Raw genomic sequence first — 24,593 nt, 5'->3', positions numbered from 1 at the left:
GGTATTGGAAGCTCGACTGGAGCCGGCGTGTGTGCGACAGGAGAGAAAAAGATCAAAGTTCCATAATGCGTGTTAGTCCTCAGAAAGCTTGACTTATGATCAGAGCCAGGGCCACCCAAGTTGCAGGGAGGCTGCACAGGTGCAGACTGTCCAGAAGCACAGTGTGGGAAATGATGTCGAGTGTTGGATGGAATGTGTCAGTGTTCACTGTTCATAGTCACTCCACTCAAAATGGTGTGCAGATAAGGTGAATGTCATGGCACAAAACAATGATGCATAGCAATGGCACAGAGGTAGAGGTCAGGCACAGATAACAAGTTATTGTTCCTGCTGCAGGCCGAGGTATCAAAATAGGATGACATGTGCTGGTGCTGAACCAATGCAGGCACGTGCGTGGTTGGATGCTGAGGAGGTAGACCTGTAAACGAAGTAGTTCTGGCCACGTGACAGGTATCCACGTGGTACTGCATGGATTGTGGCATAGCAAATTGTTGTCCTGGTGGTAGTAGGTTGTCCGACAAAGCTTATGCACAAAACGGCATTGGTCCTGCACTGCACGGAGATCCATAAGAGGTAACTGCAGAGTCGATGAGGGAGGGCACATGTGGCGGAAACATAGGCATTTGACTGCCAGAGTCATACGCACTTATAACCACACTTACTCTTGCACGCTCGAATGCTTCAGTGACATCAGGTATAGTATCCTCATAAGCCCAGCTCTCATTGTCTACTGTTTGAGATTGTGGGGGCTCAAAATCTCTTATATGTTATTTGTCAGAATCATTAGACTCAAAATTAGGAGTCTATCACCCATTGTCTTACTGTCAGAAATTCTAAGATGACTTTCAACACATTAACCTTTCTATTGATTACAAATTAAGGATGTCAACCATTTAAATATCTGTGGAGCATTAAATAAGTGGTTTACTCGATATGATCAACATATAAAAGGTTAACAGTCTAAATGTATGAGCCATTTTGCAAGAATAATAATTCATGAGTCTCCATTATTTCTTGATTCATGCCATACTAATAATGTACAACAATCAGACATGGGAGGCATTCAAAAGTAAATATTTCTACATTCACATAACCACAAAAGTTATAGTTTAACAATACACTGAATAAAGGAAGGGCAGGCACTAATCTATCGCGGAGAGATGTATGGAGAAGAGATACAAATAACAAAACCTGTGATTTTGTGATGCGCACATTGTTTCACTGTAAATGAGTAGCTGCTTTTCTCTGATTCTACACACTGCTACAACCATGAGTTTCTATTACTTTTCTCATGAATATTAACTTATGACTGGTTTCCATCCAAAATCCTTACTTCACTGCTAAATGATTATGATGGTAAGATTATACCAGTTAATATCTTGGAGAGAATACTGTCAACATAAATTAAATGAAATAATACTGCTTTCTTTGAGAACTATATCTAGGAATGTTTCTACTTACACTTAATGGTCCTTTTGTCATTGCTTCACTTGCATCAGGTAGAGTATCCCCACAAGCCTGACTCTCATTGCCTACTGTTTGAGATTGTGAGGGATCAAAATCTCTTGTACGTTGTTTGTCAGAATCATTAGACTCAAAATTATGAGCCTCTGTATTCTCCAATGTCTCAGTCTCAGAAATAATAAGATGACTTTCAACACATTCACCTTTCTTTTGATTACTGAGTATGGATTTCAACCGTTTAAATATCTGTGGAACAGTAAATAAGTGGTTTATTCAATATGTTCAACATCTAAAATGTTCACAGTCTATATATATAAGCGAATTTGCAAGAATAATAGCTCATGAGTATCCATTATTCCTTCATTGATGTCATACTAATAATGTACAACACTCAGACGTGGGAGGCATTCAAAAGTAAATACTTCTACACTCACATTACCAGAAACGTTATAGTGTAACAATACACTAACTAAAGAGAGGGCTGGCACTTATCTATGGTGGAGAGATGTATGGAGAAGAGATACACATATCAAAACCTGTGATTGTGTGATGCACACATTGTTTCTCTGTAAATGAGTAGCTTCTTTTTTCTGATTCTACAGACTCCTACAACCATGAATTTCTTTTACTTTTCTCATGAATAGTAACTTTTGACTGGTTTTCATCCAAAATCCATACTTCACTGCAAAATGATTCTGTTTGTGAGATTATACCAATTAATATCTTAGAAAGACTACCGTCAACATAAATTAAGCGATACCATACTGCTTCCTTTGATAACTATATCTAGGAATTTCTCTACTTACACTTAATGGTCCTTTTGTCATTTCTTCAGTCGCATCACGTTGAATATCCTCACAAGCCCAGCTCTCATTGTCTACTGTTTGAGATTGTGTGGGCTCAATATCTCTTATATGTTGTTTGTCAGAATCATTAGACTCACAAGTATGAGCCTCTGTATCTTCCAATGTCTCAGTCCCAGAAATTATAAGATGACTTTCAACACATTCACCTTTCTTTTGATTACTGAGTATGGTTTTCATCCGTTTAAATATCTGTGGAACATTAAATAAGTGGTTTATTCAATATGTTCAACATCTAAAATGTTAACAGTCTAGATACATGAGTAAATTTGCAAGAATAATAGCTCATGAGTCTCCATTACTCCATCATTGGTGTCTTACTAATAATGTACAACACTCAGACATGGGAGGCATTCAAAAGTAAATATTACTACACTCACATTACCACAAATGTTATAGTTTAACAATACACTGAATACAGGGAGGGCAAGCACTTATCGATCGTGGAGATATGTATGGAGAAGAGATACACATAACAAAACCTGTGATTGTGTAATGCACACATTGTTTCACTGTATATGAATACCGTATTTACTCGAATCTAAGCCGCACTCGAATCTAAGCCGCACCTGAAAAATGAGACTCGAAAGAAAGGGAAAAAAAATTTCCCGTAAGCCACACCTGAAATCTGAGACTCGAAATTCAAGGGCAGAGAAAATTTTTAGGCCGTACCTCCAAATCGAAACAAAGTTGGTCCATTCTAATACGAGACACAATTTGGGTATAATGAATGACGATACAGCTACAGTAGTTTGGTTCGAGTCGTAAGCATAGCAGTTAAGCTTTAGCACGTAGCCATTGCTACGCGTCAGGCGCTCCATCCGTATTTATATGGGTACCCTTCCTTTTTCATGTGCTTCGTCTGGTTTGGATCGATTGCTTATTTTGCTTTGATCTGATAAGTGCCGTTTTCTTTGTTATGGGTGTTTACGTCACTCTAAGCTGAAAATGCATTACTGCGCTGTGTTATACATTGTTTGTCGCATTCTGATAGTGCGTGTTTACGGCCTGTCGCCGCTCTCGGCATGGCTTACTTTTATGCGCCCTACTGCCGCTTACAATTAAAAACAATGGAGAGGAATCATCTCATTAGCGAAACAATGGCAAGAGACTGCTATTTGTTGTTACTTACACTGCTGCTTTCTTTGATAATAATCAACAAGAACCAAATAATAGACTGCGTATGATAGAACATGTTCTGAACGAGAGTTAGGTGAAAATTTTTCCTCGTTTGAAAAACTTTGCGGCCGCTTCTTTAGAACGTCAAATTCTGCACAGAAATTAGAGTCGTCTTAGATTTAAAAATCTAGTCAGTTGCCGTGCTTCATTTCTGACTGTATCACGATTAGGCATAAGAATAATAAATAAACATGACACGATACGTATATTCTTCCACGTTTGCTGTTGTCTCTAGTTTCGTAGTTTATTAGGCAGACATGATTTAAATGAGATAGCAGGAAACACGAAAGAATACATGGTAAAATGTTTATATTCGTATTACTCTTATGGTGAAGAGAATACTGCACATGATTCACATTTCATCAGGTTCCTATTAGCAACCATCTCTTCTCACAGGTAGGAAAAAATTCAGAACTTAGAGTTGGCCATATTGACAAACATCTCAAACAGTTTGCCAGTCGTATTTTCGTAGTACATTGAAATTCTGCTACATTCGAAGATGAACAATTCGGAATTTGTATTATTTCGTTGGATTGTTGTTGTTGTTGTGGTCTTCAGTCCTGAGACTGGTTTGATGCAGCTCTCCATGCTACTCTATCCTGTGCAAGCTTTTTCATCTCCCAGTACCTACTGCAACCTACATCCTTCTGAATCTGCTTAGTGTATTCATCTCTTGGTCTCCCTTTACGATTTTTACCCTCCACGCTGCCCTCCAATACTAAATTGGTGATCCCTTGATGCCTCAGAACATGTCCCACCAACCGATCCCTTCTTCTGGTCAAGTTGTGCCACAAACTTCTCTTCTCCCCAATCTTATTCAATACTTCCTCATTAGTTATGTGATCTACCCATCTAATCTTCAGCATTCTTCTGTAGCACCACATTTCAAAAGCTTCTATTCTCTTCTTGTCCAAACTATTTATCGTCCATGTTTCACTTCCATACATGGCTACACTCCATACGAATACTTTCAGAAATGACTTCCTGACACTTAAATCAATACTGGATGTTAACAAATTTCTCTTCTTCAGAAACGCTTTCCTTGCCATTGCCAGCCTACATTTTATATCCTCTCTACTTCGACCATCATCAGTTATTTTGCTCCCCAAATAGCAAAACTCCTTTACTACTTTAAGTGTCTCATTTCCTAATCTAATTCCCTCAGCATCACCCGACTTAATTAGACTACATTCCATTACCCTTGTTTTGCTTTTGTTGATGTTCATCTTATATCCTCCTTTCAAGACACTGTCCATTCCATTCAACTGCTCTTCCAAGTCCTTTGCTGTCTCTGACAGAATTACAATGTCATCGGCGAACCTCAAAGTTTTTATTTCTTCTCCATGAATTTTAATACCTACTCCGAATTTTTCTTTTGTTTCCTTTACTGCTTGCTCAATATACACATTGAACAACATCGGGGAGAGGCTACAACCCTGTCTTACTCCCTTCCCAACCACTGCTTCCCTTTCATGTCCCTCGACCCTTTCGTTGGATAATGTATGAAAATGCAGTGGTCGAAACTCGGGGCAGAGGAAAAAAGCTCGTGTTCCATCTTTTTTTTTTTTTTTAATTTATTTACTGACGCATTGGTATTGGTGCCAGTATTTACCTTTGTGCCTACAAAGCATGCCTGCGTAGCGCTACATATATTCGACGGCAGAAGTTAGTTGTGGTGGCACCTACCAACATTTTTCAGAACTTCCGCTTGCTTTGCACTCGATTCAAAGCCGCAGGCGGTTTTTTGGATTACAAAAACCGGAAAAAAAGTGCGGCTTAGATTCGAGTAAATACGGTAGCTGCTTTTCTCTGATTCTACACACTGCTACAACCATGAGTTTCTGTTACTTTTCTCATGAATAGTAACTTCTGACTGGTTTCATCAAAAACCCTTACTTCACTGCAAAATGATTCTGTTTGTGAGATTATACCAATTAATATCTTAGAAAGACTACCGTCAACATAAATTAAGCGATACCATACTGCTTCCTTTGATAACTATATCTAGGAATGTTTCTACTTACACTTAATGGTCCTTTTGTCATTGGTTCAGTCACATCAGGTAGAGTATCCTCACTAGCCCGGCTCCCATTGTCTACTGTTTGAGATTGTGTGGGCTCAAAATCTCTTATATGTTGTTTGTCAGAATCATTAGACTCAAAAGTATGAGCCTCTGTTTCCTCAACTGTCTTAGTCTGAGAAATTATAAGGTGACTTTCTCCACATGCACCTTTCTTTTCATTACTGAGTATGGATGTCTTCTGTTTAAATATCTGTGGAACAATAAATAAGTGTTTTATTCAATATGACCAACATCTAAAATGTTAACAGTCTAGATATATGAGTAAATTTGCAAGAATAATTGCTCATGAGTCTCCATTACTCCTTCATTCGTGTCTTACTAATAATGTACAACACTCAGACATGGGAGGCATTCAAAAGTAAATATTACTACACTCACATTACCACAAATGTTGTAGTTTAACAATACACGGAATAGAGGGAGGGCAAGCACTTATCGATCGTGGAGATATGTATGGAGAAGAGATACACATAACAAAACCTGTGATTGTGTAATGCACACATTGTTTCACTGTATCTGAGTAGCTGCTTTTCTCTAATTCTATACACTGCTACAACCAAGAGTTTCTATTACTTTTCTCATGAATATTAACTTCTGACTGGTTTCCATCCAAAATCCTTACATCACTGCTAAATGATTCTGATGGTAAGATTATACCAGTTAATATCCTGGAGAGAATACTGTCAACACAAATTAAGTGAAATAATGCTGCTTTCTTTGTGAACTATATCTAGGAATTTTTCTACTTACACTTAATGGTCCTTTTGTCATTGCTTCACTTGCATCAGGTAGAGTATCCCCACAAGCCTGACTCTCATTGTCTACTGTTTGAAATTGTGAGGAATCAAAATCTCTTGTATGTTGTTTGTCAGAATCATTAGACTCAAAATTACGAGCCTCTGTATTCTCCAATGTCTCAGTCTCAGATATTATAAGATGACTTTCAATACCTTCACCTTTCTTTTGATTACTGAGTATGGATATCATCCGTTTAAATATCTGTGGAACAGAAAATAAGTGGTTTATTCAATATGTTCAAGAGCTAAACTGTTCACAGTCTATATAAATAAGCGAATTTGCAAGAATAATAGCTCATGAGTATCCATTATTCCTTCATCGATGTCATACTAATAATGTACAACACTCAGACGTGGGAGGCATTCAAAAGTAAATACTCCCACATTCACATTACCAGAAATGTTATAGTGTAACCATACAATGATTAAAGAGAGGGCTGGCACTTATCTATGGTGGAGAGATGTATGGAGAAGAGATACACATATCAAAACCTGTGACTGTGTGATGCACACATTGTTTCTTTGTAAATGAGTAGCTTCTTTTTTCTGATTCTACTGACTCCTACAACCATGAATTTCTTTTACTTTTCTCATGAATAGTAACTTCTGACTGGTTTCCTCAAAAACCCTTACTTCACTGCAAAATGATTCTGTTTGTGAGATTATACCAATTAATATCTTAGAAAAACTACCGTCAACATAAATTAAGCGATACCATACTGCTTCCTTTGATAACTATATCTAGGAATGTTTCTACTTACACTTAATGGTCCTTTTGTCATTGGTTCAGTCACATCAGGTAGAGTATCCTCACTAGCCCGGCTCCCATTGTCTACTGTTTGAGATTTTGTGGGCTCAAAATCTCTTATATGTTGTTTGTCAGAATCATTAGACTCAAAAGTATGAGCCTCTGTTTCCTCAACTGTCTTAGTCTGAGAAATGATAAGGTGACTTTCTCCACATGCACCTTTCTTTTCATTACTGAGTATGGATGTCTTCTGTTTAAATATCTGTGGAACAATAAATAAGTGTTTTATTCAATATGACCAACCTCTAAAATGTTAACAGTCTAGATATATGAGTAAATTTGCAAGAATAATTGCTCATGAGTCTCCATTTCTCCTTCATTCGTGTCTTACTAATAATGTACAACACTCAGACATGGGAGGCATTCAAAAGTAAATATTACTACACTCACATTACCACAAATGTTGTAGTTTAACAATACACGGAATAGAGGGAGGGCAAGCACTTATCGATCGTGGAGATATGTATGGAGAAGAGATACACATAACAAAACCTGTGATTGTGTAACGCACACATTGTTTCACTGTATATGAGGAGCTGCTTTCCTCTGATTCTACACACTGCTACAACCATGAGTTTCTATTACTTTTCTCATGAATATTAACTTCTGACTGGTTTCCATCCAAAATCCTTACATCACTGCTAAATGATTCTGATGGTAAGATTATACCAGTTAATATCCTGGAGAGAATACTGTCAACACAAATTAAGTGAAATAATGCTGCTTTCTTTGTGAACTATATCTAGGAATTTTTCTACTTACACTTAATGGTCCTTTTGTCATTGCTTCACTTGCATCAGGTAGAGTATCCCCACAAGCCTGACTCTCATTGTCTACTGTTTGAGATTGTGAGGGATCAAAATCTCTTGTATGTTGTTTGTCAGAATCATTAGACTCAAAATTACGAGCCTCTGTATTCTCCAATGTCTCAGTCTCAGATATTATAAGATGACTTTCAATACCTTCACCTTTCTTTTGATTACTGAGTATGGATATCATCCGTTTAAATATCTGTGGAACAGAAAATAAGTGGTTTATTCAATATGTTCAAGAGCTAAACTGTTCACAGTCTATATATATAAGCGAATTTGCAAGAATAATAGCTCATGAGTATCCATTATTCCTTCATCGATGTCATACTAATAATGTACAACACTCAGACGTGGGAGGCATTCAAAAGTAAATACTCCCACATTCACATTACCAGAAATGTTATAGTGTAACCATACAATGATTAAAGAGAGGGCTGGCACTTATCTATGGTGGAGAGATGTATGGAGAAGAGATACACATATCAAAACCTGTGACTGTGTGATGCACACATTGTTTCTTTGTAAATGAGTAGCTTCTTTTTTCTGATTCTACTGACTCCTACAACCATGAATTTCTTTTACTTTTCTCATGAATAGTAACTTCTGACTGGTTTCATCAAAAACCCTTACTTCACTGCAAAATGATTCTGTTTGTGAGATTATACCAATTAATATCTTAGAAAAACTACCGTCAACATAAATTAAGCGATACCATACTGCTTCCTTTGATAACTATATCTAGGAATGTTTCTACTTACACTTAATGGTCCTTTTGTCATTGGTTCAGTCACATCAGGTAGAGTATCCTCACTAGCCCGGCTCCCATTGTCTACTGTTTGAGATTTTGTGGGCTCAAAATCTCTTATATGTTGTTTGTCAGAATCATTAGACTCAAAAGTATGAGCCTCTGTTTCCTCAACTGTCTTAGTCTGAGAAATTATAAGGTGACTTTCTCCACATGCACCTTTCTTTTCATTACTGAGTATGGATGTCTTCTGTTTAAATATCTGTGGAACAATAAATAAGTGTTTTATTCAATATGACCAACCTCTAAAATGTTAACAGTCTAGATATATGAGTAAATTTGCAAGAATAATTGCTCATGAGTCTCCATTTCTCCTTCATTCGTGTCTTACTAATAATGTACAACACTCAGACATGGGAGGCATTCAAAAGTAAATATTACTACACTCACATTACCACAAATGTTGTAGTTTAACAATACACGGAATAGAGGGAGGGCAAGCACTTATCGATCGTGGAGATATGTATGGAGAAGAGATACACATAACAAAACCTGTGATTGTGTAACGCACACATTGTTTCACTGTATATGAGGAGCTGCTTTTCTCTGATTCTACACACTGCTACAACCATGAGTTTCTATTACTTTTCTCATGAATATTAACTTCTGACTGGTTTCCATCCAAAATCCTTACATCACTGCTAAATGATTCTGATGGTAAGATTATACCAGTTAATATCCTGGAGAGAATACTGTCAACACAAATTAAGTGAAATAATGCTGCTTTCTTTGTGAACTATATCTAGGAATTTTTCTACTTACACTTAATGGTCCTTTTGTCATTGCTTCACTTGCATCAGGTAGAGGATCCCCACAAGCCTGACTCTCATTGTCTACTGTTTGAGATTGTGAGGGATCAAAATCTCTTGTATGTTGTTTGTCAGAATCATTAGACTCAAAATTACGAGCCTCTGTATTCTCCAATGTCTCAGTCTCAGATATTATAAGATGACTTTCAATACCTTCACCTTTCTTTTGATTACTGAGTATGGATATCATCCGTTTAAATATCTGTGGAACAGAAAATAAGTGGTTTATTCAATATGTTCAAGAGCTAAACTGTTCACAGTCTATGTATATAAGCGAATTTGCAAGAATAATAGCTCATGAGTATCCATTATTCCTTCATTGATGTCATACTAATAATGTACAACACTCAGACGTGGGAGGCATTCAAAAGTAAATACTCCCACATTCACATTACCAGAAACGTTATAGTGTAACCATACAATGATTAAAGAGAGGGCTGGCACTTATCTATGGTGGAGAGATGTATGGAGAAGAGATACACATATCAAAACCTGTGACTGTGTGATGCACACATTGTTTCTTTGTAAATGAGTAGCTTCTTTTTTCTGATTCTACTGACCCCTACAACCATGAATTTCTTTTACTTTTCTCATGAATAGTAACTTCTGACTGGTTTCATCAAAAACCCTTACTTCACTGCAAAATGATTCTGTTTGTGAGATTATACCAATTATTATCTTAGAAAGACTACCGTCAACATAAATTAAGCGATACCATACTGCTTCCTTTGATAACTATATCTAGGAATGTTTCTACTTACACTTAATGGTCCTTTTGTCATTGGTTCAGTCACATCAGGTAGAGTATCCTCACTAGCCCGGCTCCCATTGTCTACTGTTTGAGATTGTGTGGGCTCAAAATCTCTTATATGTTGTTTGTCAGAATCATTAGACTCAAAAGTATGAGCCTCTGTTTCCTCAACTGTCTTAGTCTGAGAAATGATAAGGTGACTTTCTCCACATGCACCTTTCTTTTCATTACTGAGTATGGATGTCTTCTGTTTAAATATCTGTGGAACAATAAATAAGTGTTTTATTCAATATGACCAACCTCTAAAATGTTAACAGTCTAGATATATGAGTAAATTTGCAAGAATAATTGCTCATGAGTCTCCGGAGGCATTCAAAAGTAAATATTACTACACTCACATTACCACAAATGTTGTAGTTTAACAATACACGGAATAGAGGGAGGGCAAGCACTTATCGATTGTGGAGATATGTATGGAGAAGAGATACACATAACAAAACCTGTGATTGTGTAATGCACACATTGTTTCACAGTATATGAGTAGCTGCTTTTCTCTAATTCTATACACTGCTACAACCAAGAGTTTCTATTACTTTTCTCATGAATATTAACTTCTGACTGGTTTCCATCCAAAATCCTTACATCACTGCTAAATGATTCTGATGGTAAGATTATACCAGTTAATATCCTGGAGAGAATACTGTCAACACAAATTAAGTGAAATAATGCTGCTTTCTTTGTGAACTATATCTAGGAATTTTTCTACTTACACTTAATGGTCCTTTTGTCATTGCTTCACTTGCATCAGGTAGAGTATCCCCACAAGCCTGACTCTCATTGTCTACTGTTTGAGATTGTGAGGGATCAAAATCTCTTGTATGTTGTTTGTCAGAATCATTAGACTCAAAATTACGAGCCTCTGTATTCTCCAATGTCTCAGTCTCAGATATTATAAGATGACTTTCAATACCTTCACCTTTCTTTTGATTACTGAGTATGGATATCATCCGTTTAAATATCTGTGGAACAGAAAATAAGTGGTTTATTCAATATGTTCAAGAGCTAAACTGTTCACAGTCTATATATATAAGCGAATTTGCAAGAATAATAGCTCATGAGTATCCATTATTCCTTCATTGATGTCATACTAATAATGTACAACACTCAGACGTGGGAGGCATTCAAAAGTAAATACTCCCACATTCACATTACCAGAAACGTTATAGTGTAACCATACAATGATTAAAGAGAGGGCTGGCACTTATCTATGGTGGAGAGATGTATGGAGAAGAGATACACATATCAAAACCTGTAACTGTGTGATGCACACATTGTTTCTTTGTAAATGAGTAGCTTCTTTTTTCTGATTCTACTGACTCCTACAACCATGAATTTCTTTTACTTTTCTCATGAATAGTAACTTCTGACTGGTTTCATCAAAAACCCTTACTTCACTGCAAAATGATTCTGTTTGTGAGATTATACCAATTAATATCTTAGAAAGACTACCGTCAACATAAATTAAGCGATACCATACTGCTTCCTTTGATAACTATATCTAGGAATGTTTCTACTTACACTTAATGGTCCTTTTGTCATTGGTTCAGTCACATCAGGTAGAGTATCCTCACTAGCCCGGCTCCCATTGTCTACTGTTTGAGATTGTGTGGGCTCAAAATCTCTTATATGTTGTTTGTCAGAATCATTAGACTCAATAGTATCAGCCTCTGTTTCCTCAACTGTCTTAGTCTGAGAAATTATAAGGTGACTTTCTCCACATGCACCTTTCTTTTCATTACTGAGTATGGATGTCTTCTGTTTAAATATCTGTGGAACAATAAATAAGTGTTTTATTCAATATGACCAACCTCTAAAATGTTAACAGTCTAGATATATGAGTAAATTTGCATGAATAATTGCTCATGAGTCTCCATTACTCCTTCATTCGTGTCTTACTAATAATGTACAACACTCAGACATGGGAGGCATTCAAAAGTAAATATTACTACACTCACATTACCACAAATGTTGTAGTTTAACAATACACGGAATAGAGGGAGGGCAAGCACTTATCGATCGTGGAGATATGTATGGAGAAGAGATACACATAACAAAACCTGTGATTGTGTAACGCACACATTGTTTCACTGTATATGAAGAGCTGCTTTTCTCTGATTCTACACACTGCTACAACCATGAGTTTCTATTACTTTTCTCATGAATATTAACTTCTGACTGGTTTCCATCCAAAATCCTTACATCACTGCTAAATGATTCTGATGGTAAGATTATACCAGTTAATATCCTGGAGAGAATACTGTCAACTCAAATTAAGTGAAATAATGCTGCTTTCTTTGTGAACTATATCTAGGAATTTTTCTACTTACACTTAATGGTCCTTTTGTCATTGCTTCACTTGCATCAGGTAGAGTATCCCCACAAGCCTGACTCTCATTGTCTACTGTTTGAGATTGTGAGGGATCAAAATCTCTTGTATGTTGTTTGTCAGAATCATTAGACTCAAAATTACGAGCCTCTGTATTCTCCAATGTCTCAGTCTCAGATATTATAAGATGACTTTCAATACCTTCACCTTGCTTTTGATTACTGAGTATGGATATCATCCGTTTAAATATCTGTGGAACAGAAAATAAGTGGTTTATTCAATATGTTCAAGAGCTAAACTGTTCACAGTCTATATATATAAGCGAATTTGCAAGAATAATAGCTCATGAGTATCCATTATTCCTTCATTGATGTCATACTAATAATGTACAACACTCAGACGTGGGAGGCATTCAAAAGTAAATACTCCCACATTCACATTACCAGAAACGTTATAGTGTAACCATACAATGATTAAAGAGAGGGCTGGCGGCTGGCACTTATCTATGGTGGAGAGATGTATGGAGAAGAGATACACATATCAAAACCTGTGACTGTGTGATGCACACATTGTTTCTTTGTAAATGAGTAGCTTCTTTTTTCTGATTCTACTGACTCCTACAACCATGAATTTCTTTTACTTTTCTCATGAATAGTAACTTCTGACTGGTTTCATCAAAAACCCTTACTTCACTGCAAAATGATTCTGTTTGTGAGATTATACCAATTAATATCTTAGAAAGACTACCGTCAACATAAATTAAGCGATACCATACTGCTTCCTTTGATAACTATATCTAGGAATGTTTCTACTTACACTTAATGGTCCTTTTGTCATTGGTTCAGTCACATCAGGTAGAGTATCCTCACTAGCCCGGCTCCCATTGTCTACTGTTTGAGATTGTGTGGGCTCAAAATCTCTTATATGTTGTTTGTCAGAATCATTAGACTCAAAAGTATGAGCCTCTGTTTCCTCAACTGTCTTAGTCTGAGAAATGATAAGGTGACTTTCTCCACATGCACCTTTCTTTTCATTACTGAGTATGGATGTCTTCTGTTTAAATATCTGTGGAACAATAAATAAGTGTTTTATTCAATATGACCAACCTCTAAAATGTTAACAGTCTAGATATATGAGTAAATTTGCAAGAATAATTGCTCATGAGTCTCCATTACTCCTTCATTCGTGTCTTACTAATAATGTACAACACTCAGACATGGGAGGCATTCAAAAGTAAATATTACTACACTCACATTACCACAAATGTTGTAGTTTAACAATACACGGAATAGAGGGAGGGCAAGCACTTATCGATCTTGGAGATATGTATGGAGAAGAGATACACATAACAAAACCTGTGATTGTGTAATGCACACATTGTTTCACTGTATATGAGTAGCTGCTTTTCTCTGATTCTACACACTGCTACAACCATGAGTTTCTATTACTTTTCTCATGAATATTAACTTCTGACTGGTTTCCATCCAAAATCCTTACATCACTGCTAAACGATTCTGATGGTAAGATTATACCAGTCAATATCCTGGAGAGAATACTGTCAACACAAATTAAGTGAAATAATGCTGCTTTCTTTGTGAACTATATCTAGGAATTTTTCTACTTACACTTAATGATCCTTTTGTCACTGCTTCACTTGCATCAGGTAGAGTATCCCCACAAGCCTGACTCTCATTGTCTACTGTTTGAGATTGTGAGGGATCAAAATCTCTTGTATGTTGTTTGTCAGAATCATTAGACTCAAAATTACGAGCCTCTGTATTCTCCAATGTCTCAGTCTCAGATATTATAAGATGACTTTCAATACCTTCACCTTTCTTTTGTTTACTGAGTATGGATGTCATCCGTTTAAATATCTGTGGAACAGAAAATAAGTGGTTTATTCAATATGTTCAAGATCTAAACTGTTCACAGTCTATATATATATACGAATTTGCAAGAATAATAGCTCATGAGTATCCATTATTCCTTCATTGATGTCATACTAATAATGTCCAACACTCAGATGTGGGAGGCATTCAAAAGTAAATATTACTACACTCACATTACCACAAATGTTGTAGGTTAACAATACACGGAATAGAAGGAGGGCAAGCACTTATCGATCGTGGAGATATGTATGGAGAAGAGATACACATAACAAAACCTGTGATTGTGTAATGCACACATTGTTTCACTGTATATGAATACCGTATTTACTCGAATCTAAGCCGCACTCGAATCTAAGCCGCACCTGAAAAATGAGACTCGAAATTAAGGGGAAAAAAATTTCCATTTAGCCGCACCTGAAATCTGATACTCTAAATTCAAGGGGAGAGAAAAGTTTTAGGTCGCACCTCCAAATCGGAACAAAGTTGGTCCATTCTAATACGAGACCCAATTTAGGTATAATGAATGACGATACAGCTGCAGTAGTTTGGTTCGAGTCGTAAGCTTAGCAGTTAAGCTTTACCACGTAGCCATTGATATGCGTCAGGCACTCCGTCTGTATTTATACGGGTACCCTTCCTTTTTCACCCGCTTCGTCTGATTTGGATCGATTGCTTATTTTGCTTTGATTTGATAAGTGCCGTTTTCTTTGTTATGGGTGTTTGCGTCACTCTAAGCTGAAAATGCATTACTGCGCTGTGTTATACATTGTTTGTCGCATTCTGATAGTGCGTGGTTACGGCCTGTCGCCGCTCTCGGCATGGCTTACTTTTGTGCAAGCTACCGCCGCTTACAATTAAAAACAATGGAGAGGAATCATCTCATTAGCGAAACAATGGCAAGAGACTGCTATTTGTTGTTACTTACACTGCTGCTTTCTTTGATAATGATCAACAAGAACCAAATAATAGACTGCGTGTGATAGAACATGTTCTGAACGAGAGTTAGGCGAAAATTTTTCCTCGTTTGAAAATCTTTGCGGCCGCTTCTTTAGAACGTCAAATTCTGCACAGAAATTAGAGTCGTCTTAGATTTAAAAATCTAGTCAGTTGCCGTGCTTCATTTCTGACTGTATCACTATTAGGCGTAAGAATAATAAATAAACATGATACGATACGTATATTCTTCCGTGTTTGTGTTGTCTCTAGTTTCGTAGTTTATTAGGCAGACATGATTTGAATGAGATAGCAGAAAACATGAAAGAATACATGGTAAAATGTTTATATTCGTATTACTCTTACGGTGAAGAGAATACTGCACATGATTCACATTTCATCAGGTTCCTATTAGCAACCATCTCTTCTCACAGGTAGGAAAAAATTCAGAACTTAGAGTTGGCCATATTGACAAACATCTCAAACAGTTTGCCAGTCGGATTTTCGTAGTACATTGAAATTCTGCTACATTCGAAGATGAACAATTCTGAATTTGTATTATTTCGTTGGATAATGTACGAAAATGCAGTGGTCGAAACTCGGGGCAGAGAAAAAAAGCTCGTGTTCCATCTTTTTTTTTTTTAATTTTATTTACTGATGCATTGGTATTGGTGCCAGTATTTACCTTTGTGCCTACAAAGCATGCCTGCGTAGCGCTACATATATTCGACGGCAGAAGTTAGTTGTGGTGGCACCTACCAACATTTTTCAGAACTTCCGCTTGCTTTGCACTCGATTCAAAGCCGCAGGCGGCTTTTTGGATTATAAAAACCGGAAAAAAAGTGCGGCTTAGATTTGAGTAAATACGGTAGCTGCTTTTCTCTGATTCTACACACTGCTACAGCCATGAGTATCTATTACTTTTCTCATGAATATTAACTTCTGACTGGTTTCCATCCAAAATCCTTACTTCACTGCTAAATGATTCTGATGGTAAGATTATACCAGTTAATATCTTGGAGAGAATACTGTCAACATAAATTAAATGAAATAATACTGCTTTCTTTGAGAACTATATCTAGGAATGTTTCTACTTACACTTAATGGTCCTTTTGTCATAGGTTCAGGCTCATCAGGTAGAGTATCCTCAAAAGCCTGACTCTCATTGCCTACTGTTTGAGATTGTGAGGGATCAAAATCTCTTATTTGTTGTTTGTCAGAAACATTAGACTCAAGATTACGAGCCTCTGTATCCTCCAATGTCTCAGTCTCAGAAATTATAAGATGATTTTCAACACATTCACCTTTCTTTTGATTACTGAGTATGGATATGATCCGTTTGAATATCTGTGGAACATTAAATTAGTGGTATATGCAATGTGTTCAACATCTAAAATGTTAACAGTCTAGATATATGAGCGAATTTGCAAGAATAATAGCTCATGAGTATCCACTATTTCTTCATTGATGTCATACTAATAATGTACAACACTCAGACGTGGGAGGCATTCAAAAGTAAATATTTCTACACTCAGATTACCAACAACGTTATAGTAAAACAGTAGACTGACTATAGAGCGGGCTGGCACTTATCTATGGTGGAGAGATCTATGAGGAAGAGATACACATATCAAAACCTGTGATTCAGTGATGCACACATTGTTTCACTGTATCTGAGTAGCTGCTTTTCGCTGATTCTACACACTGCTACAACCATGAATTTCTATTACTTTCTCATCAATAATAACTTCTGTCTGGTTTTATGAAAAAACCTTACTTCACTGGCAAATGATTGTGATGGTAAGATTATACCAGTTAATATCTTAGAAAGACTACCGTCTACATAAATTAAGTTATACCATACTGCTTTCTTTGATAACTATATCTAGGAATTTCTCTACTTACACTTAATGGTCCTTTTGTCATTGTTTCAGTCGCATCATTTAGAGTATCCTCACAACCCCGGCTCTCAATTTCTACTGTTTGAGATCGTGGGGCCTCAATATCAGACTAAGACAGTTGAGGATACAGAGGCTCTTAATTTATATGTTTTATGTCAGAATCATTAGACTCAAAATTAAGAGCCTCTGTATCCTCAACTGTCTTAGTCTGAGGAATTATAAGGTGACTTTCTCCACAATCACCTTTCATTTCATTACTGATTATGGATGTCATCTGTTTTAATAACTGTGGAACAATAAAAAGTGGTTTATTGAATATGACCAACACCTAAAATGTTAACAGTCTAGATGTACGTGCAAATTTGTTAGAATATTAGCTTATGAGTCTCCATTATTCCTTCACTTGTGTCATGCTAATAATGTACAACACTCAGACATGGGAGGCATTCAAAAGTAAATATTACTACACTCACATAACCACAAATTTTATAGTTTAACAATACACTGAATGAAGGGAGAGCTGGCACTTATCAATGGTGGAGATATGTATGGAGAAGAGATACACATAACAAAACCTGTGATTGTGTAATGCACACATTGTTTCACTGTATATGAGTAGCTGCTTTTCTCTGATTCTACAAACTGCTACAACCCTGAATTTCTATTACTTTTCTCATGAATATTAACTTCTCACTGGTTTCTATCCAAAAACCTTATATCAGTGCTAAATGATTCTGATGTTAAGATTATACCAGATAATAGCTTAGAAATTATACTGTCAACATAAATTAAGTGAAATAAAACTGCTTTCTTTGAGATCTATGTCTAGGAATTTTTCTACTTACAGTTAGTGGTCCTTTTGGCATTGCTTCAGTCGCCTCAGGTAGAGTATCCTCACAAGCCTGGCTCGCATTGTCTACTGTTTGAGATTGCGAGGGCTCAAAATCTCTAGTATGTTGTTTGTCAGAATCATTAGACTCAAAAGTATGAGCCTCTGTATCCTCCAATGTCTCAGTCTCAGAAATTATAAGATGACTTTCAACACATTCACCTTTCTTTTGATTACTGAGTATGGATGTCTTCTGTTTAAATATCTGTGGAACAATAAATAAGTGGTTTATTCAATATGTTGAACATTTAAATGTTAACAGTCTAGATATATGAGTGAATTTGCAAAAATATTAGCTCATGAGTCTCCATTACTCCTTCATTCGTGTCTTACTAATAATGTACAACACTCAGACATGGGAGGCATTCAAAAGTAAATATTACTACACTCACATTACCACAAATGTTATAGTTTAACAATACACTAAATAGAGGGAAGGCAAGCACTTATCGATCGTGGAAATATGCGTGGAGAAGAGATACACATAACAAAATCTGTGATTGTGTAATGCACACATTGTTTCAGTGTATATGTGTAGCTGCTGTTCACTGATTCTACACACTGCTAAAACCATGAATTTCTATTACTTTTCTCATGAATATTAACTTCTGACTAGTTTCTATCCAAAAACCTTACATCACTGCTAAATGACTCTGATGGTAAGATAATACCAGTTAATATCTTGGAGAGAATACTGTCAACATAAATTAAGTGAAATAATACTGCTTTCTTTGAGAACTATATCTAGGAATTTTTCTACTTACACTTAATGGTCCTTTTGTCATTGGTTCAGTCACATCAGGTAGAGTATCCTCACAAGTCTGGCTCTCATTGTCTATTGTTTGAGATTGTGGTGGCTCAAGATCTTTTATGTGTTGTTTGTCAGAATCATTTGACTCAAAATTACGAGCCTCTCTATCCTCCATTGTCTCAGCCTCAGAAATTATAAGATGACTTTCAACACATTCACCTTTCTTTTCATTACTGAGTATGGATGTCTTCTGTTTAAATATCTGTGGAACAATATATAAGTGTTTTATTCAATATGACCAACATCTAAAATGTTAAGAGTCTAGTTACATGAGGGTATTTGCGAGAGTATTTGCGAGAAGACTACATAATCTGGCTCAATTATTCATTTGTTCATGCCATACTAATAACGTACATCACTTAGACATGTGTGGCATTCAAAAGTAAATATCTCTGCACAATCACTTTACCACAAAGTTTGTAGTTTAAGAATACACTGAATAAATTGAAGGATGGCAGTCATCTATGTTGGAGAGATGTATGAAGCAGAGATACACATAACAGACATTGTGATTGTGATTGTGTGATCCACACATTGTATCAGTGTAGATCAGTAGATGCTTTTCTCTTATTCTACACATTGCTACAATCTAGAATTTTTATTACTTTTCTCATGAATAATGATGTCTAACTGGTTTCATCAAAAAACTTCACAGGACTGCCAAATGTTTCTAATGGTAAGATTTTACCTGTTAACATCTTAGAATGAATAGAGTAAACATAAAGTAAGTGGCATAGTACAGCTGTGTTTCAGAATTACATCTGAGAATTTTTCTACTTACACTTAATGGTCCTTTTGGCATAGCTTTAGTCACATCAGGCAGAGTATCCTCACAAGACCGGCTCTCAGTGTCAATTGTTTGAGACTGTGGTGGCTCAAAATCTCTAATGTCTTGTCTGTCAGAATCATTAGACTGACAATGAAGAGTTTCTGTATCCACTGATGTTTTATCGTCAGAAATTATTTGTTGACTTGCAACACATTCATCTTTCTTTTGATTAGAGAGTATGGAAGTCGTGCATCTGAATGTCTGTGCAACATTAAATAATTTGTTTATATGGTGTAGCAAATGTCTGTAATGTTAACACTCTATATTGTCACAGAAGAAGCCAGGTAGGACCATGGTGTAGTGGTTGTGATACTAAACTGATGCCTGAAGGGTCAAGAATTCGAAACTTTCCTGGACTGTACAATTTAAATTTCTATATTCGGTTTGAGTACATTCTTGAAGTATCCACAAATATGAAGAATCATTGTACTGGAATGGTCTATAACTGTATGTAACTGCATGTGTTCTGGCTTGAGGCAGCTCGCTTCGCACTTTTCTTTTGCAAGTGCTGAATAAACTTTCGTTACTTGAAGTTAGTGTCTGTCATTCATGTAATTACACCTTCTTCTACGTGACATTATTCTGGTGGTGGCGCTGGGTATTGGAACTAGTGACAGCGCACATTATCGACTACACGGGGCTTCCATCAGGCCACGACAGAGCCGCTGTTTATTTGGCGAGATACCCGATTTCTAGCCATATGCAACAGATCACAACCTATACGGAGACAGAAGAAGAAGAGGACATATCGATGACAGCAACTGTGTGCCACCCCATGATATGTCCTTCCGGTTTCTCTGGTGTTGATGGCCAAGATCCGAGCAAGTGGCTGAGGGTATATGAGCATATACCCAAATTTAACAAATGGGATGACACCATGTGTTTGGCTAACGTATTTTTCTACTTGGAGGGCACTGCCAAGGAATGTTATGAAAACAATGAGGAGAATTTCACAAGCCGGGATGTATTCCAGGCAGAACTGCACAAGTATTTCAGTGACACACTGGGAGAGAAGTGCAAGGCTGAAGGTAAACTAAAGTGCAGGGCCCAGCGTCCAGGAGAAACTACAGCATCCTACATTCAAGACATCTTGGAGCTGTGTAAAACAGTGGATCCTAGAATGAAGGAGGAAGATAAGGTTGCACATCGCATGAGGGGTGATGCTGAGGACATGTATCAAGCCTTCCTCCTGAAGGTTTCTGTGGTGTCACCGCCAGACACCACACTTGCTATGTGGTAGCCTTTAAATCGGCCGCAGTCAATTAGTATATGTTGGACCCGCATGTCACCACTATCAGTGATTGCAGACCGAGCTCTGCCACACGGCAGGTTTAGTCTAGAGAGAGTCCCTAGCACTCGCTCCAGTTGTACAGCCAACTTTGATAGCGATGGTTCACTGACTACATACGCTCTCATTTGCAGAGACGACAATTTAGCATAGCCTTCAGCTACGTCATTTGCTACGACCTAGCAAGGCGCTATATTCAGTTACTACGAATGTATTCTGAACAGATAATATTGTGAATCATGTACTGTCAAGAGCGACGTTCATCATTAATGGATTAAAGTTAAGTATCAAACTAATTATGTCCGCTTTCTGAATTCTAATTCCTTGTCATGTTCCAGACCTCACGTCAGTATAGTTCTTCCCTCCTCATGCCAGCCTGCGTAACCTAAAACGCATGCATTTTGGCCTCCACTAGTAACACAGTGTTGGCTCTTCTGCCAACACAACAGTTTCGACAGCATAAGACTTCATAAAATAGTGCCAGTATATCGAGACAATGCATCAAAAAAGAATCACATGCAAGAAGTTTGAACGGCTTTCAAACATCGTATCGATGTCTGTGATGGAGGAAGGAACTGATTTCACAAGTGTTCTTTGTCAGATAAAAATAGTTCACATGGATCTAAGCACTATGTGAATTAACATTTGAGGTCATCAGTCCCCTAGAATTTGAACTACTTAAACCTAACTAACCTAAGGACATCACACACTTCCATGCCCGAGGCAGGATTCGAACCTGTGACCATAGCAGCCATGTGGTTACAGACTCAAGGACCTTGAACCGCTCGTCCACAGCAGCCGGCCTTCATCAGATAGTGAGAGAGGAAGTTCAGAAGGCACTTGGATAGCACGGCGAGCAAAAAACCGAGACGCTTCAAGAGGTCATAAGGGAGGAAGTGAAACAGACATTGAACCCAATCTCTCGTCCTTCATTTCCCTTTAAAACGGTGAAAAAGTCGAGATCCAGGTGGAGTTATGTTCCTACAATGCCGCATGAGGATCCTGTTTGTGCACCAAGGAAGACTGACATCTGGAGGACCCAGGATAACCAACCAGTATGTTTCCACCACAGACAACCGGAACATGTGGTGCATTATTGTCGAGAAAGGCGGCGGATATTTGATGATGCCCACGCCAGAAGACAGCAGACCGATCGTAGCTCACACCAACTCTAGGACAACAAAGATGAACAAGAAGGTGTGGGTGCGGGACGTAGTAGGTCACCGTCGCTGCAAACTAGCCGCTGGAGAGGACGCTCCCCAGCGCACCGATCAAGATGGTCTCCATCGCCGTTTAGAAGCTTCAGCCGATCACCTAACCACCGCAACCTGGAAAACTAAAGGGTGTGACCTTCCTTGGAGGTGAGGCCACCGAAGAAAAAAATCCTCTGCTGTCGATCACTACAAAAATGATAGGAAACCGTCAATATCCTCTTGGATGGCCAACCAGCCCAAGCTCTTATGGACTCTGGAGCATCATATTCAGTCATTTCGGAGAAGAACCGTCGCCAGTTGCAGAAAACCGTATTCATCAGCAACAAGCATCTCTGCTGAAGGTGGCTACAGCAAGATGTGTCATTCATGTGGGTATAAGTGGCCATACACAGCCCTTAGAATTCATTGTCTTACAAGAATGTAGTCATGACGTCATTCTCGTATGGGACTTCATGAAAGCTTCTCAGGCAATTATAGATTGTGGTCACTCGAAGATTATGCTAGACGAGATGAGATACTGTGGACAGAAAGATGCACATCCGAGTGTGTGGAGACTGTGTGCTGGATGAAGTGATCATTCCTGCAGTCAGTGCTAGAAAGGTAACTGTCACGTGTTATGCCATGCTGAAACTCATGGATCTTGTAGTGGAATGTAAGAGAAGCATACCACTGAAGAATCTGCAAGAGATTTTTCTGGTCATGTGTATTTAGGAGTGTCCATCACTATGTGTCACACTGTCGAGAGTGCCAGAGGAGAAAGGCAGTTCCTCAGAAACCATCTGGCCAACTCATACCAATTCCACCAGCCGAAATGCCTTTCCAGCGTGTTGGGATTGACCTCCTCAGACATTTTCCAACGTCTGCTAGTGGCAATAGATGGATTATTGTTTGCACTGATTATCTGACACGCTATAGTATTACAAAAGCCGTGAAAACAGCCGAAGCATCTGAGGTAGCCAAACTCATCGTGGAAGATATTGTATTAAAACACTGGTGCCCGAAGGTTGTTAATTAGGCATTGCGGGAAAGTTTTTCAGTCGAATCTTGTGACACAGATAAACCTTCGATGCGACATTACTCATCACATGATGACTGCCTACCATCTGCAAACTAATGGTCTTACGGAACGCCTTAATAAGACCGTGGCCGACATGCTATCAATGTTCATCGATGTTGAGCAGAGCAACTGGGATGAGGTGCTACCTTTCGTAACATTTGCCTAAAACACCGCCAAACAAGACACCACAGGATTTACCCCATTAAGACAGTTGTCTGATGTTACTTATGAAGTTAAAGATTTCGACTCCAAGACAAGACAATGAAAGATTAGAGATATGGTCCACATTGTAACACCCCAAGTATATAACCCATAATGAACACTCTTTTGTTGCAAAAAGAAATAGAAAAATCAGTCATTACACTTTTGACAGTTTGATTAACAAGAATGTTATGTAAATACTAATGCTTTTCATAAAGAAAGGATTGAATGAAAGGATACCATATGGTACGAAACAAGAACTTTAAAGAAAGAATTCAAAAATTTACTATTTACGAATGTTAAAGCCCAGACCATAAATTGACCAAAGATAATAATTATCCTAGAAGAGAGTTGTAGCCGATCTGAAGTTTGAAAGTTATATCCTCTTCAGACTATAAGTGCACATATGTGCACCTTCCTTCTTAAGCTTGTGTCGCTGTCTGTTGCATATTTTGTGTGCTGAGACTGCGAGGTCACAGTCTTGTACCATTGTGCTTTCAAATGATGCCGTTTGGAGAGCTCTTGTAGCAGTACACGCATCAGAAGTTTGTTGTGAAAGAAGATGGCGGCCTGACAGCGCCGTAATGACAGTAAGTAAATAATACATAGAGCTATATGTGTTTGTCTTCGTTGTAGTGAGTGATAAGTGAAGTTGAGAGGTTGGAGAATTATCTGAAATGCAGCAAATGTGTGTTATTTCAATTTTCCTGTGCAGTTAATGATGATGTTTTCATGGTACACGTCTGTGTACCTTGTTTCTTGGTGTCTACTTTTAGGATAGATCTCTACTTCATAACGTACTGATTGTTTTTTGTTTTCAGCTC

At 37.6% G+C, this 24,593-nt stretch overlaps 1 protein-coding gene across 1 annotated transcript; it reads right to left on the bottom strand.

Moving 5' to 3' along the window:
- Positions 1–2,060: 2,060 nt before the first annotated feature.
- On the bottom strand, positions 2,061–24,376 carry LOC124593789 (uro-adherence factor A-like). The gene is made up of 20 exons (XM_047132138.1): positions 24,257–24,376; positions 19,962–20,210; positions 19,134–19,382; positions 18,326–18,574; positions 17,485–17,589; positions 16,678–16,926; positions 14,383–14,631; positions 13,574–13,822; positions 12,759–13,007; positions 11,950–12,198; positions 11,142–11,390; positions 10,382–10,630; positions 9,574–9,822; positions 8,765–9,013; positions 7,957–8,205; positions 7,148–7,396; positions 6,340–6,588; positions 5,531–5,779; positions 2,271–2,519; positions 2,061–2,159 (listed from the first exon to the last, which is right to left on the bottom strand). The coding sequence occupies exons 1-20, from the start codon at positions 24,374–24,376 to the stop codon at positions 2,061–2,063; spliced, it is 4,557 nt and encodes a 1,518-aa protein (XP_046988094.1).
- Positions 24,377–24,593: the final 217 nt, after the last annotated feature.

This window comes from Schistocerca americana, chromosome 2 (assembly GCF_021461395.2).
Source record: "Schistocerca americana isolate TAMUIC-IGC-003095 chromosome 2, iqSchAmer2.1, whole genome shotgun sequence".
In the NCBI taxonomy this organism is placed as follows: domain Eukaryota; kingdom Metazoa; phylum Arthropoda; class Insecta; order Orthoptera; family Acrididae; genus Schistocerca; species Schistocerca americana.
Note: the sequence above shows the minus strand (reverse complement) of the source record. Positions and strands in the feature narration are given on the sequence as shown.

What these genes read in the sequence shown, in the direction of transcription:
- LOC124593789 (XM_047132138.1), bottom strand. Translation starts at nt 24,376, where the DNA reads ATGTATTATTTACTTACTGTCATTACGGCGCTGTCAGGCCGCCATCTT. An exon ending in CATCATTTGAAAGCACAATG is followed by an intron (nt 20,211 to 24,256) that starts GTACAAGACTGT and finishes AATGTTGCACAG; the next exon opens with ACATTCAGATGCACGACTTC. An exon ending in TGACAAAAGGACCATTAAGT is followed by an intron (nt 14,632 to 16,677) that starts GTAAGTAGAAAC and finishes TCTGTTCCACAG; the next exon opens with ATATTTAAACGGATGACATC.